Below are 23,061 nucleotides of genomic sequence, written 5' to 3' on the forward strand. Positions count from 1 at the left end.
TTTAAAAAGAGTGAGGTCCACTATTAAAAAATTAATTTATTTTCATATGGGTCTTATATTTATTCATTTTTTTCAAAACGACTACACGATACTTGCATACTCACGACTGTAAGTATAATTTCTCTTTGATTTTTGTATTCCAAATTTAATAATACATTTAGATGTATTTATTATTCCCACTCTTTTTTCAAAATTAAAAATAATATCATAGAAATGAAATTTTCTTATTTTTGTTACTAATTTTTATTAATAAACACATTTTTACAGCGCTATGTACGATTTCAATTCCCTACTAATTTTTAAAATTTAACCGCTACAAAATATTATTGTTGGAAAAAATGAATTTTGAAAAAAAGAAATTATATTATTCTAAAAAACATAATAATTTTGAAAATATTATTGTTCTTGCAAAAAGTATTTTAAATTTTTATTTAAAATATTCGCTAAAGAGTAATAATTCAAAAAGAAGGAAAATGATAAAAGAGTGAATAATTAATGTTGTAAAAGGAAGTGAGAAAAAGAAAAAAGATTAGCGAAAAATTATTTTAACATAATAGAGAAAGAATAGAAAGTAGGATGTAGGCGATTTTAGAAAGATAAGTAAAATTTAAGAAAATAATTTAGGAAAAGATGACTTTTAGCTAAAATTTAAGAGAAATTTTGGTCATTCGGATGTGGATGCTCTTAAAAAACTAAATAACAAACTCTCTAAATTTATCATTATTCTATTAAAATATTGATTTTGACATTTACATTTACTTTAATTTTAATTTTAATTGTTATTCTATTAAAATAGCAAGCTCTCTAGTTTTCATTGGGATATATTTATCTTGATCGATTCTTATTATATTTACCTACAGACTTTTGCACCCTACAGTGGGAACACTTGTTTGTGGATTTTCTCGGAATGGTGTAGATTTTTACACCCTAAAGTGGGAACACTTGTATGGGAGAAGTCAACTTTTTTTCGGAATGGTGTGGATTTTTCTGCAATTTCTGTTTGCTGTGCGATGAAGATTTATTGGGAAGGAATATTTTATGTCTAAAATATAGTTTGATCAGCAACTTGGCTAGTGACTTTGGTGTTGGTTAAAAGCACTGAAGTGGCTGATATTTATAACCATGAATTGTGTAACTGTTTTTAAAAAAATAAATAAAATATGAGATTCATATAAAAAAAATAATTTTTAAATAATTAATTATACTCATTTTTAAAATAATTGAGCAACGTTTGCAGCTATATGTAATATAACTCTTTGGCAATTTGCTCGATGCTTCTACTCATGAGATAGGTTGTGACAGTCACAACCTTATAGGGTGATAATAAGCTTCCAATGCTCGTGTGGATATTTAGAATATTTTAATATATTGTAAGTAGTCGTAAAATAGTTTGAATTAAAATATTTTATTGAGTTTTGAGAAATGAGAGAAAAAAATTGAATAAAAATATTATAAATAATTATTTGAATATAATTTTTGTTTTAAAATTTTAAAAAATAATATTATTTTTTATATTTTATTTGAGAGTTTGAAAAAATTATAATAATTAAAAAAAATGAAATTATGAAATTAAAAATATTTTGTATCGTAATGACATTTGAACACAGGGAATTCCCTTCCTTTTATTGGAACTTTCATCCTCCTCTCAATATTAAATAATTAATAAATAGGACTGTTTCGTTTTTATTTTCTTTTCAGAGGTAATTTCGTTTTTTTCTTGAACACTTGCGGAGGTAGTTGACAACGACTCAAAGTAATCATGATTCCATGAATGAATCCCTAAAGATTTTATTATGTCAAACTCATAAAATGTCAGCACGATGACTCACTTTCAGACGAAGAGGAGCTCTCAATTCACTGAAATCCTCTGTTTGAACAATTATCTGTAATTTATGTCAGCCAATGCATCATTCATCCCCCTGTCAGAAATACAAAATTCGCATCCTCTGTCTATAGGGGAAAAGAATCGTCGAGGAGGGACCAAAAAGTTCGAGTGAAGGGACGCAGTAGTCAAACGGGGAAAAGCTGCGATCCAAACTCGAAAATTCTGTAATTTTTACTAGCCACTAGCAATCACCATTGGAGAGACTTTTGTTTCTTCGTTTCCCCGAGTCACCGCTGTTGAATTTCCTATCGGACCGGGACCAAGACACACAAACACACAGAGTGATAGAGAGCAAGCGATAGTCAGGAATTAGGGTTCTTCTTTTGAATTCATAGTTCTGGACTCATTCTCCGGAATTTTCTCAACAGCTCTCTCTCTATCTCGCAATTCAATGGCGGATCGCTCGGACTCTTCGCCTCTCATGTCTCCGCCGCCGATGGCCAAGCCCAGCGATATCGACCTCGAGGCGGGCCCCGGCGAACAAATTCAATGCAGAATTTGCCTCGAAACTGATGGTGATCTTCCCATTTAATTCCTTTTATTTCGACAAGTCACAAATTTTTCGCTCGAAATTCCTCTGTTCAGTTGCATATCTGTAACATTTAAGTTATATGTAAGTAAATTAGTGTAAGTTTGAATTATATGCTTTCTGTAGAATTGGTTTTCAGAATTTGTTTTAGAAATTTAGGTCAACTAAGTTAATGAATTGTACAAGGCTCACGTGTAACACCGAGTTTTAAAATTTTTGTCTTTATTATTATTTTTCTCCTGAGTTTCTAACATGAAAATGAATTGAGGGAGAAAAGGTGTCAATCTGATACAACCTCCTTTGCAAATTGTTACTCGGCGATAATATTTTACCGTGTTTTGCTCGAGGAACTGCGTCGAAGTTGGCATTCTCATGCTTTACAGTTTTGTAAGATTCTTACAAAAATGTAAAATTAAGTGAACTAATGCAACAACTGCATTCACCTGGCAAAGACAATGATTAATACGAAAATTTGGAAGCCATTGAGTGCAGCAAGTTTAGGAACTTAATAATATGAGAGTTGGAAGGTTATGGTTCCTCGTAAGGCAACCAACTACCTGCTCTTAATGTCTCAGCACTCGCACAAAATATCACCTAGAAAGGTTATAACCAAGAAAACAATACGGCTAGTTCTCTATGAACCTTCTTGATTTATGTTATTCGGTGACAAGAAAGAACTGGGCTGATTTTGCTGTTTCCATATCAATAATGCAGCCTTTGTGTAGGGTGATTGGCCAATAATGCTGTTATTTTTCCATTTTTCCTTGACCACTAAAAGTATATTTAAGAGTTGAGTTCAACAATTTGGGCTTATCAGCTTGTGCTCTCTCTCTCCACTCAGGTAGGGATTTTATAGCTCCTTGCAAGTGCAAAGGGACATCAAAATATGTACACCGGGAATGTTTGGATCATTGGCGAGCTGTAAGGGTATGGGTGCCATCTCCATCTTCATAGCTAATATGTTGGATCATGTTATGTGAGGCTCATACTTGTAATCTGACTTAGTTACTGAAATCCAGTTTTGAGTCTCTTTCACCATTCAATCACTTTACATTGATCAAAGTCTAAGATGTTTTATAGTATGTACTCTGTCAGTTGTCTAATATTGCATTTATTTGTAATTCTGCATTGCTCATAGTCTGGTGCTTAAGTTGGAGCTTTTGTCTATTTAATAACATTTTCAACAAAATGGATCTTAGATGTTTTTATTCTTATCCATCTTCTATTATTTATTTTAGCTTGTGAAAAGGGGTATTCATCTGTTCAGTTTTTTTATAGTTTGAGTTTGCAGTGTTTGTTTTAGACACATTTGCCCTTGTAAAATTGCACTGGCAGACATGCATGGTTTTTATTTTACTTTGAAGGATAAGTATACTCATTATAAATTAGAGAAATAAAATGCTTGAAGGTACCGACACAGAAGAAAAGTCACAAAGCAAAAGTGGTTTCTTTTATTCTTTTTTTTTTTTTTTTTAATTTTTTTTGCTAGTTAGAAGCGTTTAATTATGCATCTGCTCCATTTCTTTTACAGCTTGAGTATGCAATGTCTGTTGTTTTTGGATTTGAAGGCGTTTTCCCCTTAAAATTGCAGTGGCAGACATTTAGGGTTTTATTGTACGTGAAAGAATGACTATATTTTTATGTGAAATTTGAGAAAGTCACCATTACTAAGGCGAGATGAAAAGTTGTGAACCAGATCGTGTCATTGGGGTGCATACAAATGTGACAGGGTGCTACCACATATACATCTTTTACTTATAAAAAAAAATAAATGTGACAGGGTGCTTGTGAAATATATTAAGAAACTGATAATTTGAACTTTTCTCGGTAGTCTTTGTTACTAACTAAAGTGGACCTCAACGACTATGTTGACAAGCTCAATCCCAGTGACGTGTGCATAGACACACACAAATTATATTTTGACATGCATGAATTGAAAATTTCACAATGGATGCACTTGCTACACTTAGATGATCACATTGGAGGCAGGCTTTTGATGATGTTTGCAAAATCTGTTGGTTAACCCAAATTACTGTAACCTTTATTCTGATATTCCTCTTGTATTCTATCATTTTCTTTTTAAATTTCTCTACATCTTACGTTAACGTCTGCAGGAAGGGTTTGCTTTTTCTCATTGCACAACCTGCAAGGCCCCTTACCATTTGAGAGTTCATGTTGCCGCTGATAGGAAATGGCGAACCTTGAAGTTTCGGTTCTTTGTGACTAGAGATATAATATTTATATTTCTGTCTGTGCAGCTTGTACGCCATTTTTTCTCTACTTTTAGTTGTGTTCTTGCTTCTTTAGTTTTTGATAAATTGGTTATTGATATTTCTGTTACTTTGTCTTTATGTTTATTCTTTGCAGGTGATTGCTTCACTCACGTATTTGGTATATTTGATAGATGGTTACCAGCAGTTCTGGCTTCATCTTGCTTGGGGTTTTGATAGTGAGCTTAGTTTCTATTACATTTGTGGTAAAATTTTTAGAGCCCAACTACCAGTTGTTAAAATGCTTACAGAAGTATGTTTGGTGTAGACAGTGTTAGTCAGCATATTTTCCTCGTAAATTCTTTTGTGTGATTCTTGTTTTGGGTCACCTATTATATGCATATTGCGTTCTTCATAGATTGTTGTGGGGCCATTTACATTTATTTAGGGTTTTAAGCAACACATATAATGTTACGTGCCTGTGGAACATATTGGGATGATTTTCATGCAGAGTGTTAAGTTTCCTGTGTATTGAATAAAGTTTTTAGTGTTTTAACTAGAAAAAAATATCCAAAGGGTGGTCGATTTTATGACAACCAATTATGACAGTACAATACCCAAACTTTGTCTTTCTGATAAGAAAATGACGGGGGGCAGCAGAGTGGTGGTGCAGGAATTGGCATTTGTCAGCAGTTGATGACTGGTGAAATTCCTTACGACTATAATCTTTGGACATATTTTAGCTTCGGAAATGGATGATGATAATTAAGTACAGTTTGTCTTTGATGGTTGGAGACACTAATGACTCAAAGCTATATGTATCGACTGTCATTACACCTTACGAACCAGATATCACTGCTGTTTCTAGTGTTGTTAATATGTTCATTGATGAGTACAGGTGCTCTATTGTTTTTTGCACTGCTTGGGCTGTCTGGGTGCTTTATAACTTGCTATGATCGAAGGGTTCGCAATGATTTGGCTCAGCCTTGTCGAGAATTATGTCTTTGTTGCTGTCATCCAGGGTATGATTCTGTTGCATATATTGTTGAATCATTGGTGCAATTGCTCTGATGGTTCAAGTCTTACTGTCTGGTTGTGGCTGTCATTATCGTTACTACCAAATTGATTCTTTTGAGTATATTCTATTTTATTAATTATTTGTCTGTGCTTTCAATTATACCTGTGTGATATGTAAGAGCAATGGGACCAAGTTAAATGCCAGAATCCTTTTAGTACTTCATGGGTTTCATGAGACGCTTGCTTGCTAGTGCAAATATGCATGCCATTGTTTCCCCCAACACACACCTGTCTAAAGTGGTGTTTTCAATTCTGAGATATATTCCCTGCACACATTGTAATTCCACCGTGAGTAATGCCCTTCTATTTTTGTTGATGTGGACATGTATTCTTGCTGCTCATGCAGTGGCAGCTCTGCTATGGTATGAATCGTATGATCCTTAGCATGTTAGCTTATGCATCTCAATCATATCTTAGCATCACCATTTGTTGACTTCGCCATTCAGCGCAAGTAGGCTGCAATTTTTGGAGACACCTTTGATCTGCCTTTGTGCTGCCTCTTGTATTATAATATATATCTGGCATTAGTCATCAGGAAATCTGGTGAATGTTTTGTTCTGGAGTTATTTTAGGTTGAACCATACAAAAATATTACACATTAATATCTGTACATGAGAAAATCATTTGGTTTTTGTTTAATAATAAGCTATATGGTGTGCTTGTCTACGTAAAATATGAAAAATTCATATCAATAATAATGAGTGTGGTGATGATATTTCCATTATGCTGTTGCAGACTGTGTGCAGACTGTCACTTACCTGGTACTCTCTGTATGTGGACTGACTGCACTACATGCTCCGAAAGTTGCGCTGGGATGATAAGTGAATGTGGTTGCTTAGGAGGTGCTGGTGAAGCAGGGGTACCGTTGTTATTTGTAATGGTTTTGATTTTTCTGGGACTTTTTACTGTGATTGGAATATTCTACAGTGTTTTGGTGGCCACAATGGTAGGGCAACGAATTTGGCAGCGGCATTATCACATACTAGCGAAGAGGATGCTAACAAAGGTGAGTACAGTGACCTATATTCAGTTTCTTTCTCTACCTTTGTTATATGATGATATACTCAAACGGTTTGGTGGTGCACTACTCAACAACTCAAACTGCTAGCTTCACAATTCATAGCTGCACAGAAAGCGACCACCATTTCATCAATGAGTAATAGTTTTGTTGAAGAATCAACCCTTTAGGACTGGATTATTTATAGAGATTTAGTTTTTGGATCGTATTGGAGGTGTTGGCATTAGAACACCTGTGTTTGAAAGAACATCCATCTTAAACTTTAGCATGGTAGGCATATCAGATATCTCTGCCTCTCTGGACCTGGCAGCATACCAATTCATTTTGTGAGATCGTCTTTCTTTAGTGACTGCAGAGGGTTATATCTGAGGTCTTTTTTCCCCCCGAATTGCCTTCCGAGTTTCAAAATATGTTTCTGTAGATAGTCATGCAACTTTTATGTTCATATTTTTAACTATTCTAATCACAAATCATTACAAGATTATTCGGTCCTGGATGTGAAATTGGTTTACTTTTCTTTACCAGGAATATGTGGTTGAGGACATTGATGGTGAGATGACAGGATCTGATTGGTCTCCCCCGCCCCTCCCGCCGGAGCATGTTCAGCAGCTGAAAGCACTTGGTCTCTTATGAAATCAAAGCTTATATTTCATGTTGGCAAGAATAACATGACGCAGAGATAGACTGGCCCTGTAATACGGTGAATCAGTCCCTGCTTTTGGGGCCTTGGAGTCTTGGCTGACAAAAAGCTTTTAGCAGTTATTGAGAAAGTCTCAAAGGCTCTGTTCAATCAGTCTCGTGTAAAACCACTAGTGGATGAAGAAGTTTCTGAAACTCTCACTGTTACTATTAGTATTTACTATTACTTTCCCTTCAGTGTGGGTAAGAAAACAGGTAAATGTAATTACCACCAAGAAGAACGAGCATTTGCAATGGTTCTTTTATCTTATCTTTTAAAATATATCATTAATTTTTTTATTTTTTTTTATTTTACGTATTAATTTTTATAATATATTATACATCAGTTTATATATTTTTTCTTTATATAATTTAAATAATATTTTTTTTAGTTTTTTTAAACATTTCATTTCTACCAATAAATTTGTAATATCCATATATATATTTTTTATTTGCAATATATTATTATATACAATGTAATGTAATTAGGTCCTATACACACAAAATAAAAATATATAAGTCAAATAAAAATTAAAAATAAAATCAAAATATGAAAAAATTGGATAAATAATATTTCTAATATATTTTTTAGAAAAAAAAATAAAAGAGGTTTTAAATGATGAACTATAAAAAGAATTTGTATTGAAACGTAAAAGTAAAAGAAAATGAGAGAGTAAATGAAGTATAAATAATAAAAAACTTGTTTGAAGGATGATGTTACATGTAACGAGTTACTGTAGCAATTTGTATTTTACATGTATTTTACATGTTCTTTTACATAATCAGATTAAATTTATTTTATAAACAATTCTTTAAATAATTTATATTTTTTATATTATACATAAGCCATTAAGAGCATTCTCAATAGTTCATTTATCATATCTTTTAAAATACATAATCAAAATCTACTTTTTTATTTTACATACTGATTTTTACAATATGTCATACATCAGCTTATATATTTCTTCTTTATATCATTTAAATAGACGTTTTTTTAATATTTTTTATTAATTTAAAATATTTCTTCTAATTACCAATGAAATTATGGAGAGAAAAAATAATTAAAAATATTTTAGAATTGTGAACAATATTTTCTATATCTAAAGAATTACTATAGTAAAATATAAAATAAAGATCAAAATACAAAATCTATTAAATAGGTCTTTTGATCAATTTTTTTATATTTTACATAAAAATATATTTTACCTGAGCTATTGTGAATGCTCTAACGGCAGGTTATACGAATGCTACCGTCATGCAATATTCTTTGTGGTAGAGTATTTCTCTCGCTTGGATAGCTTTTCCTCGATAATAATGGGTTTGGCAAACTCATGAAAAAAGACCCATTTTCTAGATCTTTCTTTTAAGGAAGAAAAAACGGAAGAAAATATTCTCTGGGCCAAATTTGGATTTTATTTATTTTCACAATTATTTTTACCTTATTTATAACTTTTCATTTTCCGTATAAAATAAAATAAATAATTTTATTTTTTTAAATTTTTAAATAAAAAATATTTTAATAATATTTTATTTAATTTTTAATTTTTACTTCGTCTATAAAAATAAATGAAACCTTAATTGTATAATTTCTCAAACGCTGACGTGTGTCCTTGGTGGGTTTCGAGAAAGCTACCGCCTTATACCAAGTGGTAGCACCCAAGGGGCCAAGAGCACACAACATGTGGCCCCTTGAAATATGATGATGGGCGGCCACTGACAACGGAAAGGTACTGACAATTGCCTCTCGGTGGTTTCTCACCGACCAAACTATACTAATTTAGTTTGAAAATAACTAAATTATTATGTATCTAATTATAAAATTATCATATATTCAAACCTGAACCACTTTGGATTATTCTTTTTTTTTTTTTTTTTTTATGGGAAACTACAGATTAACAAACATCTGTACTGAAAAAATCAAAAACACAAAAGACCGACCGAATCGATTTCAGTACGGAGTTCCGATTCCTAGAAATCGTAATGATCCAAAATCGATTTAAATTTATATATATATATATATATTTTTATTATACTCTTCTGAATATAATTATCATTTGGAAATAAAAATTCCAATTAATATGAGTAATAAAAGAGAAAACACTTGATGATGTCCTTGTGCCTAAACACTGACGTATGTAAGACACGTCCTAAAACATTTACGAGGTTGAATCGGTATTACTTACAAATAAAATTGTTGATTGAATAAGTATTAGGTGCAAGTCTTTCTTCATTAAAAAAAATTAGTCTCTAACATAAAAAAAAAATATTTTTATGGTAGAATGTATTATTTTTATTTTGCAAAGAACTTGCACGACACTTCGTGGCTTCGTTTGAATTCAAAAAGTATTTTATCTTATTTTATTTTATTTTATTATTATAATTTTTTTAAATTTTTAAATAATATTATTATTAAAAATTAATATTTTAATAATATATTTTTAAAATAATCTCATCTCTAAATTTAAATCAGCTCTAAATTTACGTACCTAAAACTTGTGTTTAAAAGCTTGAACTGACTGGATACATGGTGGGAAGCACAAAAAAAATTGGGGATGATGATTGAGAAGGAACATTCGAAGGGCAGACACCTGCAATGTTTCCTCAGAATAAATAATAGAGAATCCTGATGAGATATGCTTAGAATAAACTTATATTTATTTATTTTTGTTTCGTTAACGATTTTCCAATGATTTTCATTATTTTAAGGGTTTAGGAGTTTTTTGATAAAATAAAAAATTTATTTATAATTTATTTTCTCATCATTATCTTATTATTTTATAATATAATATTAAATAATTAGTAAAATATAATAAATAATACTTAATTATTTAGAACCACGTCTTATTAAAAGAATAATGAGAATTAAAATAATGAATTTTTGCTAGCAAACCGCCTTCCATTTTATTGCATTTTTTTTTTCAACGTTCGGCCTACGACATGTTCACAGGACCCAGGAAGCTCTAAACCACGTTCAGGTACCAAAACCACCAACTACAGCAACAAAATAATATTAAAAAAAAAAACAGCAGGAGCCTTCAATCTTATCCAAAACTGTGAGCCTGCCACTCACTCTTTCTTCTTTCTCCTTTAAATACGACTCCCAGTTGATGTTCCTCTCCATCAAGGTTTCAATCAAAGAAGTGAGATACTAGAAAGTACAAACCGACTTCAGGTTTTTTTTGTTTTACCCAAAAGCGTCTCAAAAATCAAGAGTCGGAGATGTCGGATATTGCTATGTTGGTGGCGGAGGAGTATGAGAGGAGGGTGAAGAATGCAAGGCAAGCTGGCGGTGCTGAAAGTGGGTTTGAGATTGACATGTCTTCTTGTGCTTCTGTCTTGGCTCGGAGCCTCAAGATGAAGATTGCTGGACTGGGGAAATTGGAGCTTCCTGACTGGGTTCGGGAGCCCAGAACCCAGATTAGTCTTGCTGCTTCTACTGGTTTCTTCTCTGCTTAAATTTCCCCCCTTTTTTTTTATTACAAAAAAAAAAAAATGTCTTTTTCTCGAAGCTCATCTGTACATGAATTCCAATTTCCTTGCTTCTGTATATCTTTATATTATAATCGAAGCCCGAAAAGGGTTCGTTGTTCATGATGTGTTGAGCTTATAATCTTGTGTTTCGAGAATGAAAGTTGATCGGAAAATTATTTAAAAAAACAGACTGAATTGGAATAATAGGGGGTCCAGAATTCGCAAGGCAGGGGCTAAGATTTGCATTTTGGGTGGGTGCAGGTTGAATCGATCTACAACTATGAATTAAATTCGCTTTTTGGATTTATTTGATCGGAATAGGCATTTCTTTATAATTCGCGTAACAGATTTGAAAAATGCTCAAATAATAATTTTGGCAATAATAAACAAAGTCGGCTTTATTAATTCTCAGAATAAATATGGGCCGATTGGATGTTTGGGCCCGTTGTATACGGTATCTGCCCACAGAACGAAGAAGCTTGGGCCTAGACTGTCATTTTCTTCTTTAGCAGATGTACGAGTAGTGAAATGACATCCATCATATTGAATATGATTAGGATGGTTTGGATAATAAGATAATGAAATGAAACGAATTAAGATTATTAATTAAAATTAAATGAGATAAGATGATTTCATCTTACTATTCAAACGGCTCCTATTATTTGGTCCGCAAGCATGGTCACATTCAAGTTTTCAAGCATGCTTAGCTTGTGCAATGATATAATTTCGTACACTTTCTTCCCTTATGTAATAAAACTCTGTGACATTATTATTGTAGCGTATGAGTCTCACATTAGGAATATGAATTAGCCACTCATAGTGTAGGTTATAAATGTGATCATGAGGGTCAAGTCTCACATTAGTTCTTTATAAGTATAAGATAAAGTTAAGGCTTTATAAGTGGTTCTAGAAAAGTTTGAATCTTTTTTTTAGTTGAAGCACATGTGATTAGCATTTTTCTTGAATCATTAATAGGGGAGGACTAAAGCGTTACGCTCTGTCTTCGAGAGTCACATCATGCACTACACCAATTTTACATTTATTATGATTTTAATACCATACGTAATGAACGGAGGAAAGTGCGCTAATTACTTATAAAGTTCATTTTCAGGTAGCCAATGTGTGAGTTCACCACTTTATATAAAATGATTCAATTATGGTCTTAAGGAGAGCAGCAATTAATTTGATCAATACTTCAGGCCAAACTATTTTTTCAATATAAAACTTTTACGAATTATATCAAAGAATCCATAATAATTACACGTCTCATTAGATCGGGGATGTAATATATTATATAACACCAAATAATCATGCCACTAGCAAATATGTCATGCTTACGATACTTCTCTGTCTTCCCTACCCACGCGAACCGCTTTATATCCACTAAAATCTTATCAAACCCAATATCCCATCTTGAAAAAAAAAAATTAGGAGTACCGTCTATCTTAAAAGTTTTGAATGAGGATGACGGATTGATTACGGTCATATATATATATATATATATAGACCATAAATAATTGTTTTAAAAAAGGAAAATGTTAGTATGTCCAAGAAGTTTGCCTCCTCATTTTGTATTAGTGGTTAATGAATTGACTTTTAGTGTATTGGCGTATTTTTTTTAATTTTTTTTTAAAATATTTAAAAAAATATGAAAAAGAAAAAAAATGTAGATCGATTTATACTAGTAGGCACGCCTTGCCGTCAAAGTTGAGCGATACACTAGCATCACTCTTTAAAAAATGACTTCATGTACTATTATTTGCTTCATTAATATGATTCGTTTGCATTCAAAACTCACATAAATTAATTTCAACTCATCATTATAATTTTTTTAAATTTCTACATAAAATATAATAAACAATTGAATTTTTTTAAATTTCAAAACAATTTTTTCAAATTTTCACATAAAATATAATAAATAATTCAATTTTTATTCTACTATTTATAAACCATCTTAACTCATTTCTAAATTCAAACCACTCCTGAATTTATGCCTCAAGAGACTGTTGCATGTTTAATAAAGAGCCACTTCTTTTGTTGCACTCCAATTTAAAAGCTAGAAAAGACGTACATGTTGGATTTGAGAAAAACGTTCATGAAGGAAACTAATTTTATAGTTCAAGGATGACAAACAATTTTGAGAGATCAAGATATCAGTCTGGCCTCCATTTATCAACGTTTTCAAGCTCCACCAATAACATTTTACGATCAAATTCAAGTATGCATCTAACCCAACCAAATTATGCAAAGTTCTCACAAAGCATACTTGATCGGTACAAAACTGTAAGTGCACAATATCGTAATTTTATAGTAAATTGATGAGAAGAGTATCGTCATCAGGAATTAGTAACTTACTTTTGACAAATATTGAAATTATACTAATCTTGACTTTATTTAGAAAAGTCACTAATATTTTTGTAATTACAAATTAAAATAAAATTAATTCAAAGAGAATACTCAAAGGAAAAGAAAAATATTGTTCGAAGATCAAATCAATGAAAAATAAAACTTCTAGGAAATCGATTTCACATAATCCATCACTATGCTTTACTCATCTAACCAATTGAATTTAATTCTCTCTGTTTGTTAGCAAATCTCCACAAACATCCAAAAGCCTCTTTCAATAATCAATTGAAAATTATTTTTGTTCATCATTTTATACAATAGTATGCAAATTAATAAAGCAAGGAAGCAATAAGATCAATGATTTTAATACTACGTAGGTTCATACAAGTTTTTCGATCTCTATAATTACCTATGCCGAAATATTCAAGATCTATCCTATAATTCTCTCTTTCGACAGTAAATCACAAGATTTAAAATCATCTAATTAATGGCCAGTTAATTAAAAGTAATAAATTCAGAATAAATCAAACAAATATAGAAGAGAATTACTTCAAATTAACATAAAAAAAATAAGCATAGTTCGGAACTAGATTACATCATTTTTCTAGAATAAAAAAAATTTAGTTCATGTTAAAAATTAAATTTAACATAAACGAATTCACCATAATTTTTTTAAAAAGAATTGAAGAAAATGAATACTGAAAAAATGCTCTCGCAGTCCGCTCACAGTCTCAGCGTCTTCTAAACCGAAAACTAGAAAGAATCCCGCTTTTTCGTTTGTTTGTGCATCTCGATTCTGTCTTCTTTTTTTTTTCGTTACTCCCTCGTCATTCTGCAGACGACCTTTTCTATTTTCTGAAAATGCCCATTCAAATTGTTTTTGTGTGTGCGTCAAAACCGGAAAGAGCAATCCTCAAAAAACTACTACTCGAGTGCAATTGCCGAATGCGTCCAAAATCAAAATTAATTTTGAATCCCAGCCAATCCAATTCGTCTTAGCCATTTTGAATCTCGTGTCCCACGCATGCAAATGCCAAAAGCCAAGTCAAACATTGAATTCTTTTTACCAAGTCAAACCTCCTGCTGCTTTTCCACGTCCAAGAGCTAAGATTAAGATTAAAAATAACTTTATTTTACGTGTCTATTCATCTAAGGCCCAATCTCTCTAGCTGCTTCACGTCTCTTCTATTCTAATAAATTTTCATTTAAATATGAGAATCTTTAGACGAGTGGGTTATAAAATTTGAATCTTATTTTTTTTTAAAATCTGAAATAAAATTTAATAACAATAATGAAGTCTAAAATTAATAAAAATAAATAAAATTAGACTAAAATTTAAAGTTAAGAAGTAATAAAATATAAGAAATTATGCAAATCATCAGTATACATCATTGTCTTCTCCATTTATATCAGAGAAATTATGAATAGATTTTTTCTATTCATCATCCTAACTCTCATCATTCTCTTATCATCTCATGATGTGGCATTAAATGATAAGTTTACAAGTGAAATATAATAAATAATTTCCAATCACCTAATACTACATTATAGGATGATAAAAAGATGATGGAAGTTGAGATAATGAATAACATTACTCTACTGATTTGCCATATCACATAGGCAGTCTACTCTCTTTATCATGCGAACAAGAAATACAGAACTCTTTGAATTCATGAGAGGCAAAAGTGCTTCGATCGAGCAGAGGAACATTCTTGGGATGGAGACTTGTAATGGGGAAGACTGGTTGTCACTTCGATCTGTTAAGAAATAGTATAAATAATAAAATCTAGCTCTTCATTTAAACTTTCAAGACAAGTAGTGATTTATAACATTCTTTGTGTTTATATTTTAAATTTTTGGAAGCAAATTTCAAGCACATAAAGCAAATTATACCATGTTGAACTAATTAACTAGTTAATTATATGATAATTCCTATTCCTACTATGAACAGGCCTTCCCTATAAAGTACTGTTTTCGCAAAGTAAAACCAATCTCCACTGGTCTCTCACACAACTAAAGAAATTAAAAAAAAATAAAATAACGAATTTATTTTCGTGAAGTTAGAGATGCTTCCATTAATTCTCCAACTTACAGGAGGTGGTAGTTGGTAGCAACTCACAAAATATCTTCTGAGAAAACGGTTCCAACTGCCCTTTTCACCCATCGGGACCTTCATAAATTGTGTCATTTAATCAATTTACAGAGCTTTAGGTTGTTGTTGATGACATTAATGTTTCATACTTTTAATACAATGGATATGTAACTTATCCGTTACTGAAAAGCATCATTCATTCAGTAAACCGAGTTCTGTGTTCTGTGTTTGGCTTCTGCTGCTGCTGCATGCCTCCCCCTCCCTAATGACACGAGTTTCCAGATTACTTCTTGATACTTGACCTTTCAATGCTTATTATTCACTTACTTTTGACTTTGATGATGAGATCTTTATAATAAATCAGTTTAACCACAGAGAAATCAACAGGGGAGTTTCATTTACCAAGTTTTGCAATCATGATTATTGGTAAAAGGCCCCTTAAATTTTCCATGTTCCCGAACTTAATTGATATGTGTTTACCCTGATTACAACCCATTGCAGTTTGCAGAAATTTTACCAAGTTCTGATCCCATCTGATATCTGTCGAAACTTGGGAATGAATTTCATTTAATCGGTATGAAAGTTTCACAAGAGCCAGAAGTCATATTTATATTGAGGTGAGTTGGGAAATTCATCTTAATATCCTTTCACCAGAGTCACTTAGACAAACATTAAGCCGAAGAAATATGAAATTTCTATGTATAAAACTCAGGACCTCAACACTTTCAAAGAGAGAACTCAAAAAAATCCAGGAAAACCAGTGCGATGTAATGCAGATAACGTTAAAATAACTTCCTCATCACTCTCATCATAATCCACACGGTCTCGAATCCTGTGATAACTTGCAACAACATCATCCGGTAAAACTTTGTTCCTGCAAAGTGGGCAAGTGGCGGAACAGTACTGTTGCAGCCACCTATCCAGGCAATCCTTATGGAAAATGTGCTTACATTTCAGCTTCCTAATTTCCTCGTCTTCCTTGAATTCTGACAAACACACAGCACATTCAGTCTGCTGATTCGTCCTCAATCTCTTGGCGTAACGAGTGGTGGGATTATTTTCTTCGATGAGGTTGAGGTATTGGTTGGAGGTGATTAGGCTTTTATCGGACTTGGGGGTTAATCCCATGATTGACGTGATGAGAATTATAACTTCAAGAACCAGGAGACTGAAGTAGGCTTTGGTAATGGTTTTGAGGTGGTAGAGGAATTCAGAGAGAGCTGACATGGCTGCTTCTGCACAAAGTGAAATGGGGTGCTCAGAGAATATACAGTGACACTAGTTCCTATGCATAACAGCTATGTCAATGTGAGGCAGGCTGGCTAGGTTGTCTATGCTTCTTTTTCGTGTATATAGATGTTTTGCACTGGGGTTTCATGTGAAGTTGTGACAACTTGAAACCAGTCCGTGACTCCGTACCAAATAGATGAGTGTGCAAGTGATTGTCTGCATCCGAGATTCCGAGGGATGGGCCGGCATAGCCGACTCCCTTTTATCTCTTTTGTTGGTGGTATTCATATCCAAGGAATAGAATTAGTTTGTGTTTGGTTGAGGGCATTACCATTTATTTGTTCTTTTCTCCCTTTTTTTAATAGCTCATGAAAATGATGCGCTTTGGCCTGGAAAGGATTGAGTTTGCTAGTGCAGCTTAATGTGAGATGTAGGTTATTTTACTAGCTAGAGTTCTAACTTTGCTTCTAGGCTTTAGGCATATTGCCGCATATATATATATATATATATATATATATATATAAAAGATCTATCTTCTTTTTCTTCTCGACTTTAAACAAGGGAAGAAAGCTTATTTTATACTACAAGAACTTGGTCTATTTTTTATATTTAAGTAATGTTAAATACAGTCATGAGTTGTGCAAATATCGCACTCTTTTAAAAAAGAATAGGGTCCATTATTAAAAAATTAATTTTTTCATATAGATTTTATATTTAATCTATTTTTAAAAGAAATATGTGATGTTTGCATACTCTATAACTATAAATATAAATTTTCTTTATATTCTTATGTCATACTGTTTTTTAAGAGGCCGGCTATACATATGCCTACACTCTCCACACACCATGGTTTCATTTTATTTTTTTTAACTCAATACATTAAGTGTGTTGAGGCTGATGTAAATAATTTTTCGTTTTTTAATGGTTTATGCCATACTTACTAGCGATAGAAGTGTAGAACGTGCAAGTAAGTATAGACATCTTGTATGCATTCAAGTTCAAGGGGGTTTTGAAGTTTCATCAATGTATGGTTTTATTTAACAAATATATAGGGCAAAAAATATTAAAAATAAAAAGAAAAATTGGAAGAATTGGGTCGGCAAATGTCTGGGCTCCACGAGCTGGCATCTATAAGTAAAGAAAAAATCTATGCAATCTCTTACTATTCACGTAATTTCTACACATTATATTTTTTTTAATTTTTTTATTTTATCAAATATTTAATATATAAATAATGAATAGAAGAATTGAATTAATTTAAAAAATATAAACTCAAAAAAATGTTAAAAAATCTAAAAATTTAAAAAATATATAGTGCATAGAAGTTAAGGAAGTTGTGTATTATTTATAGAGTTTACTTAGGAATTGGTTTTGTGGCCTGGGCCTCATTATGGAATGGGTTTAAGAGCATGAAAGATTTTTGCTGTAAGCCGGAGATTAGGCAAAATGCCCTTTTATTTATTGTATTTTTTTCTTTTCTTTTTGGCAAGTTAGCTATTTCATTATAAAAAATTGGAGAAAGAAATACATAGTTTGAGTATATAAATATTACAAATCAGGAGGGTCCTTTTCACTATAAAATTTTAGCAGTGTTGGTGGAATGGTGGAGAGGGGCAAGTTTCCATATTGATGATTGGAAGCAGCCCATTACGCTATTTCATGCGCACATCGATTTTGTGATTGATCAACTTTTCTTACAACTCAATCTTCAAATGATTGAAGCAGATATCTTGAGTTCGATGTGATACCTTGAATTTCCTAATCAAATTTGGAGTCTTTGTCTGAACTGAAATCAATCACTTGTTGAAAGTCTCCTTCAATTTGTAATTTTTTCAGATTACTGTGGTGTGCCTCTTGGATGCCTTCAAGTGCTGCAGTTGCCTCACCCACATTAGGATTGATGCTGCTAATGAAACTTGTGGTAACGAAGATGGGGCTACCATCACTTGATCTGCAAATGGATGTTGTGGTGCATCCTTGTCCTCTGATTGCCACGTCAAATTGAAGCAGATTAAAGCCTTCTTTGATAATATATGATTTGATTATGGGATGATCAAACTTCTAAGCCCAAGCTGAGATGTGGTCCGAAAGAAGAGAGGTTACAGACGAGATAAGCTGAGTTGGTGACGGTTTGAAAGTTGTGTGGATGACTTTGTTTCTGAAGAACCAAATGCTGTCCATAGCTAAAGATGCAAAGAGTTGGAAATTTTGGGTCCCTTCTTCAGGAATCAAAAGAAATCTTGAGGGATTGAGGGTGTTGTTTATCTAGACTGTGATGGGAAACTAATTAAATTTTGAGATGTCAATAGGCCAAGTTGATTGCCTCCATAGAATTCTGGCAAAACAGCAGTTGAAAAACAGATGGTGGAGGGTTTCCTCTTGTGTTTCACAAAGGGGACAAAGTATTTGATCAGAGAGTTTCTATTTATTATTATTTTTATCGTCATCTTCTCAATATCTTTCATAACGTGACATTAAATAATTAATTTATAAATAAAAGATAATGAATATTTTTCAATTATTAGATGTCACATCGTGAGATGGTGTAAGGATGATTGTAAAATTGATAGTGGATAACATTTTTCATAAAAGAATGCATATATGTTACAAAAGAAAATGCTACTACTCTCCCTACTTTATACCAATTACTATGCCTTTTGATGTGGTACCGCATGACTTATTAAAAAAAATTAAAATATAAACATAAAAAGATAGAAATAATCTAGTATTTTAGTCTATATCTTTTTGTGTTTTCGAGATCTATTTTGTTTTGAATATATATATATATTTTAATTTTATTAATAAGCCATGTGACACCACATTATGTTGTCACATCAAGGGCAAAATGACCAGTGGTATAAATTAGGAGGCATAATAGCATTACCTATGTTACTAAATAATATTAATTTTCATATCTTATAAAAATAAGTCCACAATTGGCATAACTGAATATGATATATCAGATTTGTTTTAGAACATAAAATATTTTATAATTTAACATATTATATGCAGCTACATCACTTTTCAAAAAAAAAAATTACATCTGTTTGTAAGTTATATCCTTTTGTAGATTCCCAAATATTTCATATTATCGATTTTATCATTTTTTTCGTCGTAACTATTTGATATAATATATTTTAAATAGTTATATAGATTAAGTGCTTATATATATAAAAAAATTACTTAAATATTCAACAGAAAAAACAGCGTTCTCTATATTATGCTATATATATAATATATATATTTTTCCTCCGTTAATATTTATGCTGTGTTGTTTTGGTCCACCTTTTGGATAACCAGTTTGGTGAACTGCCTTGAATTAAACCTCTATCGATCACATGCAAAGTGGCCCTTCTATTAAATGGCAATATTCTATCATCCTAGCTAATCCTGCCTACCTCTTGGATCTCAAACTTACATATCAGTACGTACAGCTGCTAATTCAGATCAGATTAATTTAAGAAATTAATTCCATTTCTATTATCTGATCTGATCTGATCTGATCTGCCTCTCCCAGTTCAAGTTTGAATTCATTGTTAGAAACTTGATATAACTATGGGTTATATTTGGAAAGGTAGTCAAATATGTGAATTAATCTAACCCATAAAATAAAGTCTCTCTCTAATATAACAAAAAGATGAACGATCGATTACCTCGAATTCGGATATAATTAATTACCAAGATAATTATAAACATTGTGGGAACTATATATTAGCCACGTTGTTTGGGGTCTTTTAAAAATAAGAAAATCTTCTTACAAGCAATTTTGTATATCAAATCGCGCATCAATATTAAATATAAGACATTCATTTAATGAAATAATATGAATTATAAACAAAAATAATTTTCATAAAATAGATTTTTTAATAATAAAAAAAATTATATATATTAATATGCAATTTAATACGTCAAATTACTAATACGTAGCAAGTCCATTTAAAATATCTCATATATATATATATATAAAATATATATATACACCACATGTACACAATTTCTCTTTGCTCCATCCATCACACATATCAATTCCACTCACAAGTGGAAGTCTCGAATGATATGACATGACACTCTTAATTATCCGCTTATTATCAGTGTCAAGGAAAACATATATCGATCGATCCCTGCCTTCAATTTTCTTCTTTTATCTATGCAACTTTGATCTTGAGATTTGGTATAGATGTAAATTAAAGGCAATGAGATTTTGGTTAACAAACGAAAAGATACGCTAAATCTAATTTATAATAAAAATAATTTATAATTTAACTATCATATCAAGTCACGTTAATTTATTATTTTATTTTTATGAAATTTTTTTGTGGTTAAAACTTTTCTTTTTGGTGAAGGGAGAGTAATAAGTATGTTTGGATGTCAAATCCATCTCAACCTATTTCAAACTAATAATTGATCTTAGTTTATAGATAAACTTAAATCATTTCAACAATATTCAAACGTAGCATAAATGAGAAGGCAGAGGAAAGATCTAGGAGCATATATAATAATGGCTGTTAAGACTTCACAGCTTGGTGTCACTTTGTGACAAATATCATCCAGAGGTCACATTTCATATGGATAACAATAATTCTGCAAAGACCAAACGTATATGTGTTTTATGAATTCATAGCAAATTTGAAAGTCATACCCACGTGATATATCTCTATCGGGTACTTGAACCCACCCAGTCAACCAATATCATAGTGCGTCCGTGCGTGCGGCCCTCACGGGTAAGCTCTAGCTGTTTAGTTCATAAGTCTCTTAATTAATTGCTGGATTGCTGTTGACCTAAACTCAAGTTAATCTTCAACAGTGCATGGACCTTCCTTTTAATTTTGGAACCCTAAGGTGTAATTTGGATAGTGAGATGAGATGATTTTAAATTAAAGTTAAAAATAAAATAAAATATTGTTAATGTAAGGAGTTTTCTCCAATTTTCTTAATGGGTCTCAGAAGAGCAACTAAGGGAATAAGAAACGAAGGTCCAGTCCATAATAAATAGACTCATTGGCCCGGCCCATAGGTAGACTCCCCTAGACGCAACTCTCATGTGGGGAGCATACTGCAGGAGGATAAGACTCGTCGTCCTGGAGATCCCTCGAATAACGTCTAACCCTTAAGTACCTATTTACGTAAATAAGCGGAAAGTAAGGGGACCATCGATCCTCTAACAATGTAACATCGACGGACCACCAAGGACATCAGTAGAGTAAAGCAAATCAGAGAACCACACCGCATTAATAGCACCACTACCCAATCTACATGCCACATTAATGATGCCGTTACAGAGGCACGCCACATTAATGATATCGTCGCAGAGGCACACCACATTAAAAGACTCTGACAAAAGGAACAGTAAAGAGGGAATGAATTCCACCGGAGCAGACACAATTTGTCCCCCTAGGCTCCCGGTATAAATAACAATTTTCAAGTACGAGAAAGCTTTGATCTGTAGACTCTCTTATTATTTACAAACTTCCAAAATAATTTATTAGCTTTGGCATCAAAAACTCCTCAGCCCTAAGGCTGCCCTCTCCTAACTATTTTCTACTTCATTTTCGCAGGCCTAATTCTGAAAACTTGAATTGTTGGAATCTAGTCCAAAAGCGTACGAAACACAATGTTACCAGTTAGAATATTATTTTTTAATATTATTCTTATTTTGAGATTTGAAAAAGTTAAATTATTTATTATATTTTATATAAAAATTTAAAAAATTATAATGATGAAATGAGATGAGATGAGATTAGATAAAACTATTTATTATAATAGTCGGATTAGAGGTGACGTACGTGCACTTTTTTTGTTTTTTTGGTGGAGCCAATTGTTTTTCTGCAAGAGAGAGTACTGAAAAGCACTGCCACCGAAAAGAACCCAACTTTTTTAATGCACCATCACCCACTCCCCCCCACCGGCCTCTTCAATGCATGTTCTTAAAAAAACCTTGGATTCGCGTACCACTGTTTCCTATATGATCTGCTTGTAATCCATCTTATATAATAACAATTAATAGGATATTACCCTAAACACTTCATTTGTGAGACGCAAACGCTCTATAAATAGCCCCCCTCCCCCACCTTAGAGCCATACCAATCCCACCAAACATACAGAGCAAAACCACAGGTTTCTTAAGACGGACGGAGTTTTGTTGTTTAATTAATTTGCAGTCATGTCGTCCATTGGAGCTAGCTGTGCTGCAGTTTACCTGATGAAGAAACGCCAAGAGGAAAAACTAAAGAGAATGGAGGAGAAGAGAGGGAGTAATATAGGAGGAGGAGGAGGAGGAGGAGAGAGCAACAGCAGCGGGAAAGAGATGATAAGGAAGGTAGGTGGTTCTACAGTACTTGGAAGGATCAGTAAAAAGGTCCATCCCGGATATTTTACCTCTCAGAATTCTGCTGGAAAGCAGCCTGATCGTGATCAAGAGATCACATGTAATGATAATCATGTATAGCCGCCTAAGCTTTTTTATCGATCTAGACATATAATATATATATATATATATATATATATATATATATAGCATATATGCAT

The 23,061-nt window shown here is 32.2% G+C and overlaps 2 protein-coding genes across 2 annotated transcripts; one reads left to right on the forward strand and one right to left on the reverse strand.

Moving 5' to 3' along the window:
• Positions 1-1,752: 1,752 nt before the first annotated feature.
• LOC109013263 lies at positions 1,753-7,697 on the forward strand. Its single transcript, XM_018995301.2, has 7 exons — positions 1,753-2,400; positions 3,256-3,341; positions 4,529-4,675; positions 4,782-4,890; positions 5,523-5,646; positions 6,437-6,707; positions 7,245-7,697. The coding sequence occupies exons 1-7, from the start codon at positions 2,277-2,279 to the stop codon at positions 7,350-7,352; spliced, it is 969 nt and encodes a 322-aa protein (XP_018850846.1). The 5' UTR covers positions 1,753-2,276; the 3' UTR covers positions 7,353-7,697.
• Positions 7,698-15,898: 8,201 nt separating this feature from the next.
• On the reverse strand, positions 15,899-16,617 carry LOC109013286 (E3 ubiquitin-protein ligase RHA2B-like). The gene has a single exon (XM_018995324.2). It carries the CDS (start codon positions 16,531-16,533, stop codon positions 16,045-16,047), a length of 489 nt encoding a protein of 162 aa, XP_018850869.1. The 5' UTR covers positions 16,534-16,617; the 3' UTR covers positions 15,899-16,044.
• Positions 16,618-23,061: the final 6,444 nt, after the last annotated feature.

The sequence above is a fragment of the Juglans regia genome, chromosome 1, assembly GCF_001411555.2.
Source record: "Juglans regia cultivar Chandler chromosome 1, Walnut 2.0, whole genome shotgun sequence".
NCBI classification, from domain to species: Eukaryota; Viridiplantae; Streptophyta; class Magnoliopsida; order Fagales; family Juglandaceae; genus Juglans; species Juglans regia.

Bases quoted from the DNA above. Each gene is read 5' to 3' on its own strand.
- LOC109013263 (XM_018995301.2), top strand. From the start codon at position 2,277: ATGGCGGATCGCTCGGACTCTTCGCCTCTCATGTCTCCGCCGCCGATG. The intron at 3,342-4,528 runs GTATGGGTGCCA...TAACGTCTGCAG, and splicing joins ATCATTGGCGAGCTGTAAGG to GAAGGGTTTGCTTTTTCTCA. The intron at 4,676-4,781 runs GTACGCCATTTT...TATTCTTTGCAG, and splicing joins TATTTCTGTCTGTGCAGCTT to GTGATTGCTTCACTCACGTA.
- LOC109013286 (XM_018995324.2), bottom strand. From the start codon at position 16,533: ATGTCAGCTCTCTCTGAATTCCTCTACCACCTCAAAACCATTACCAAA.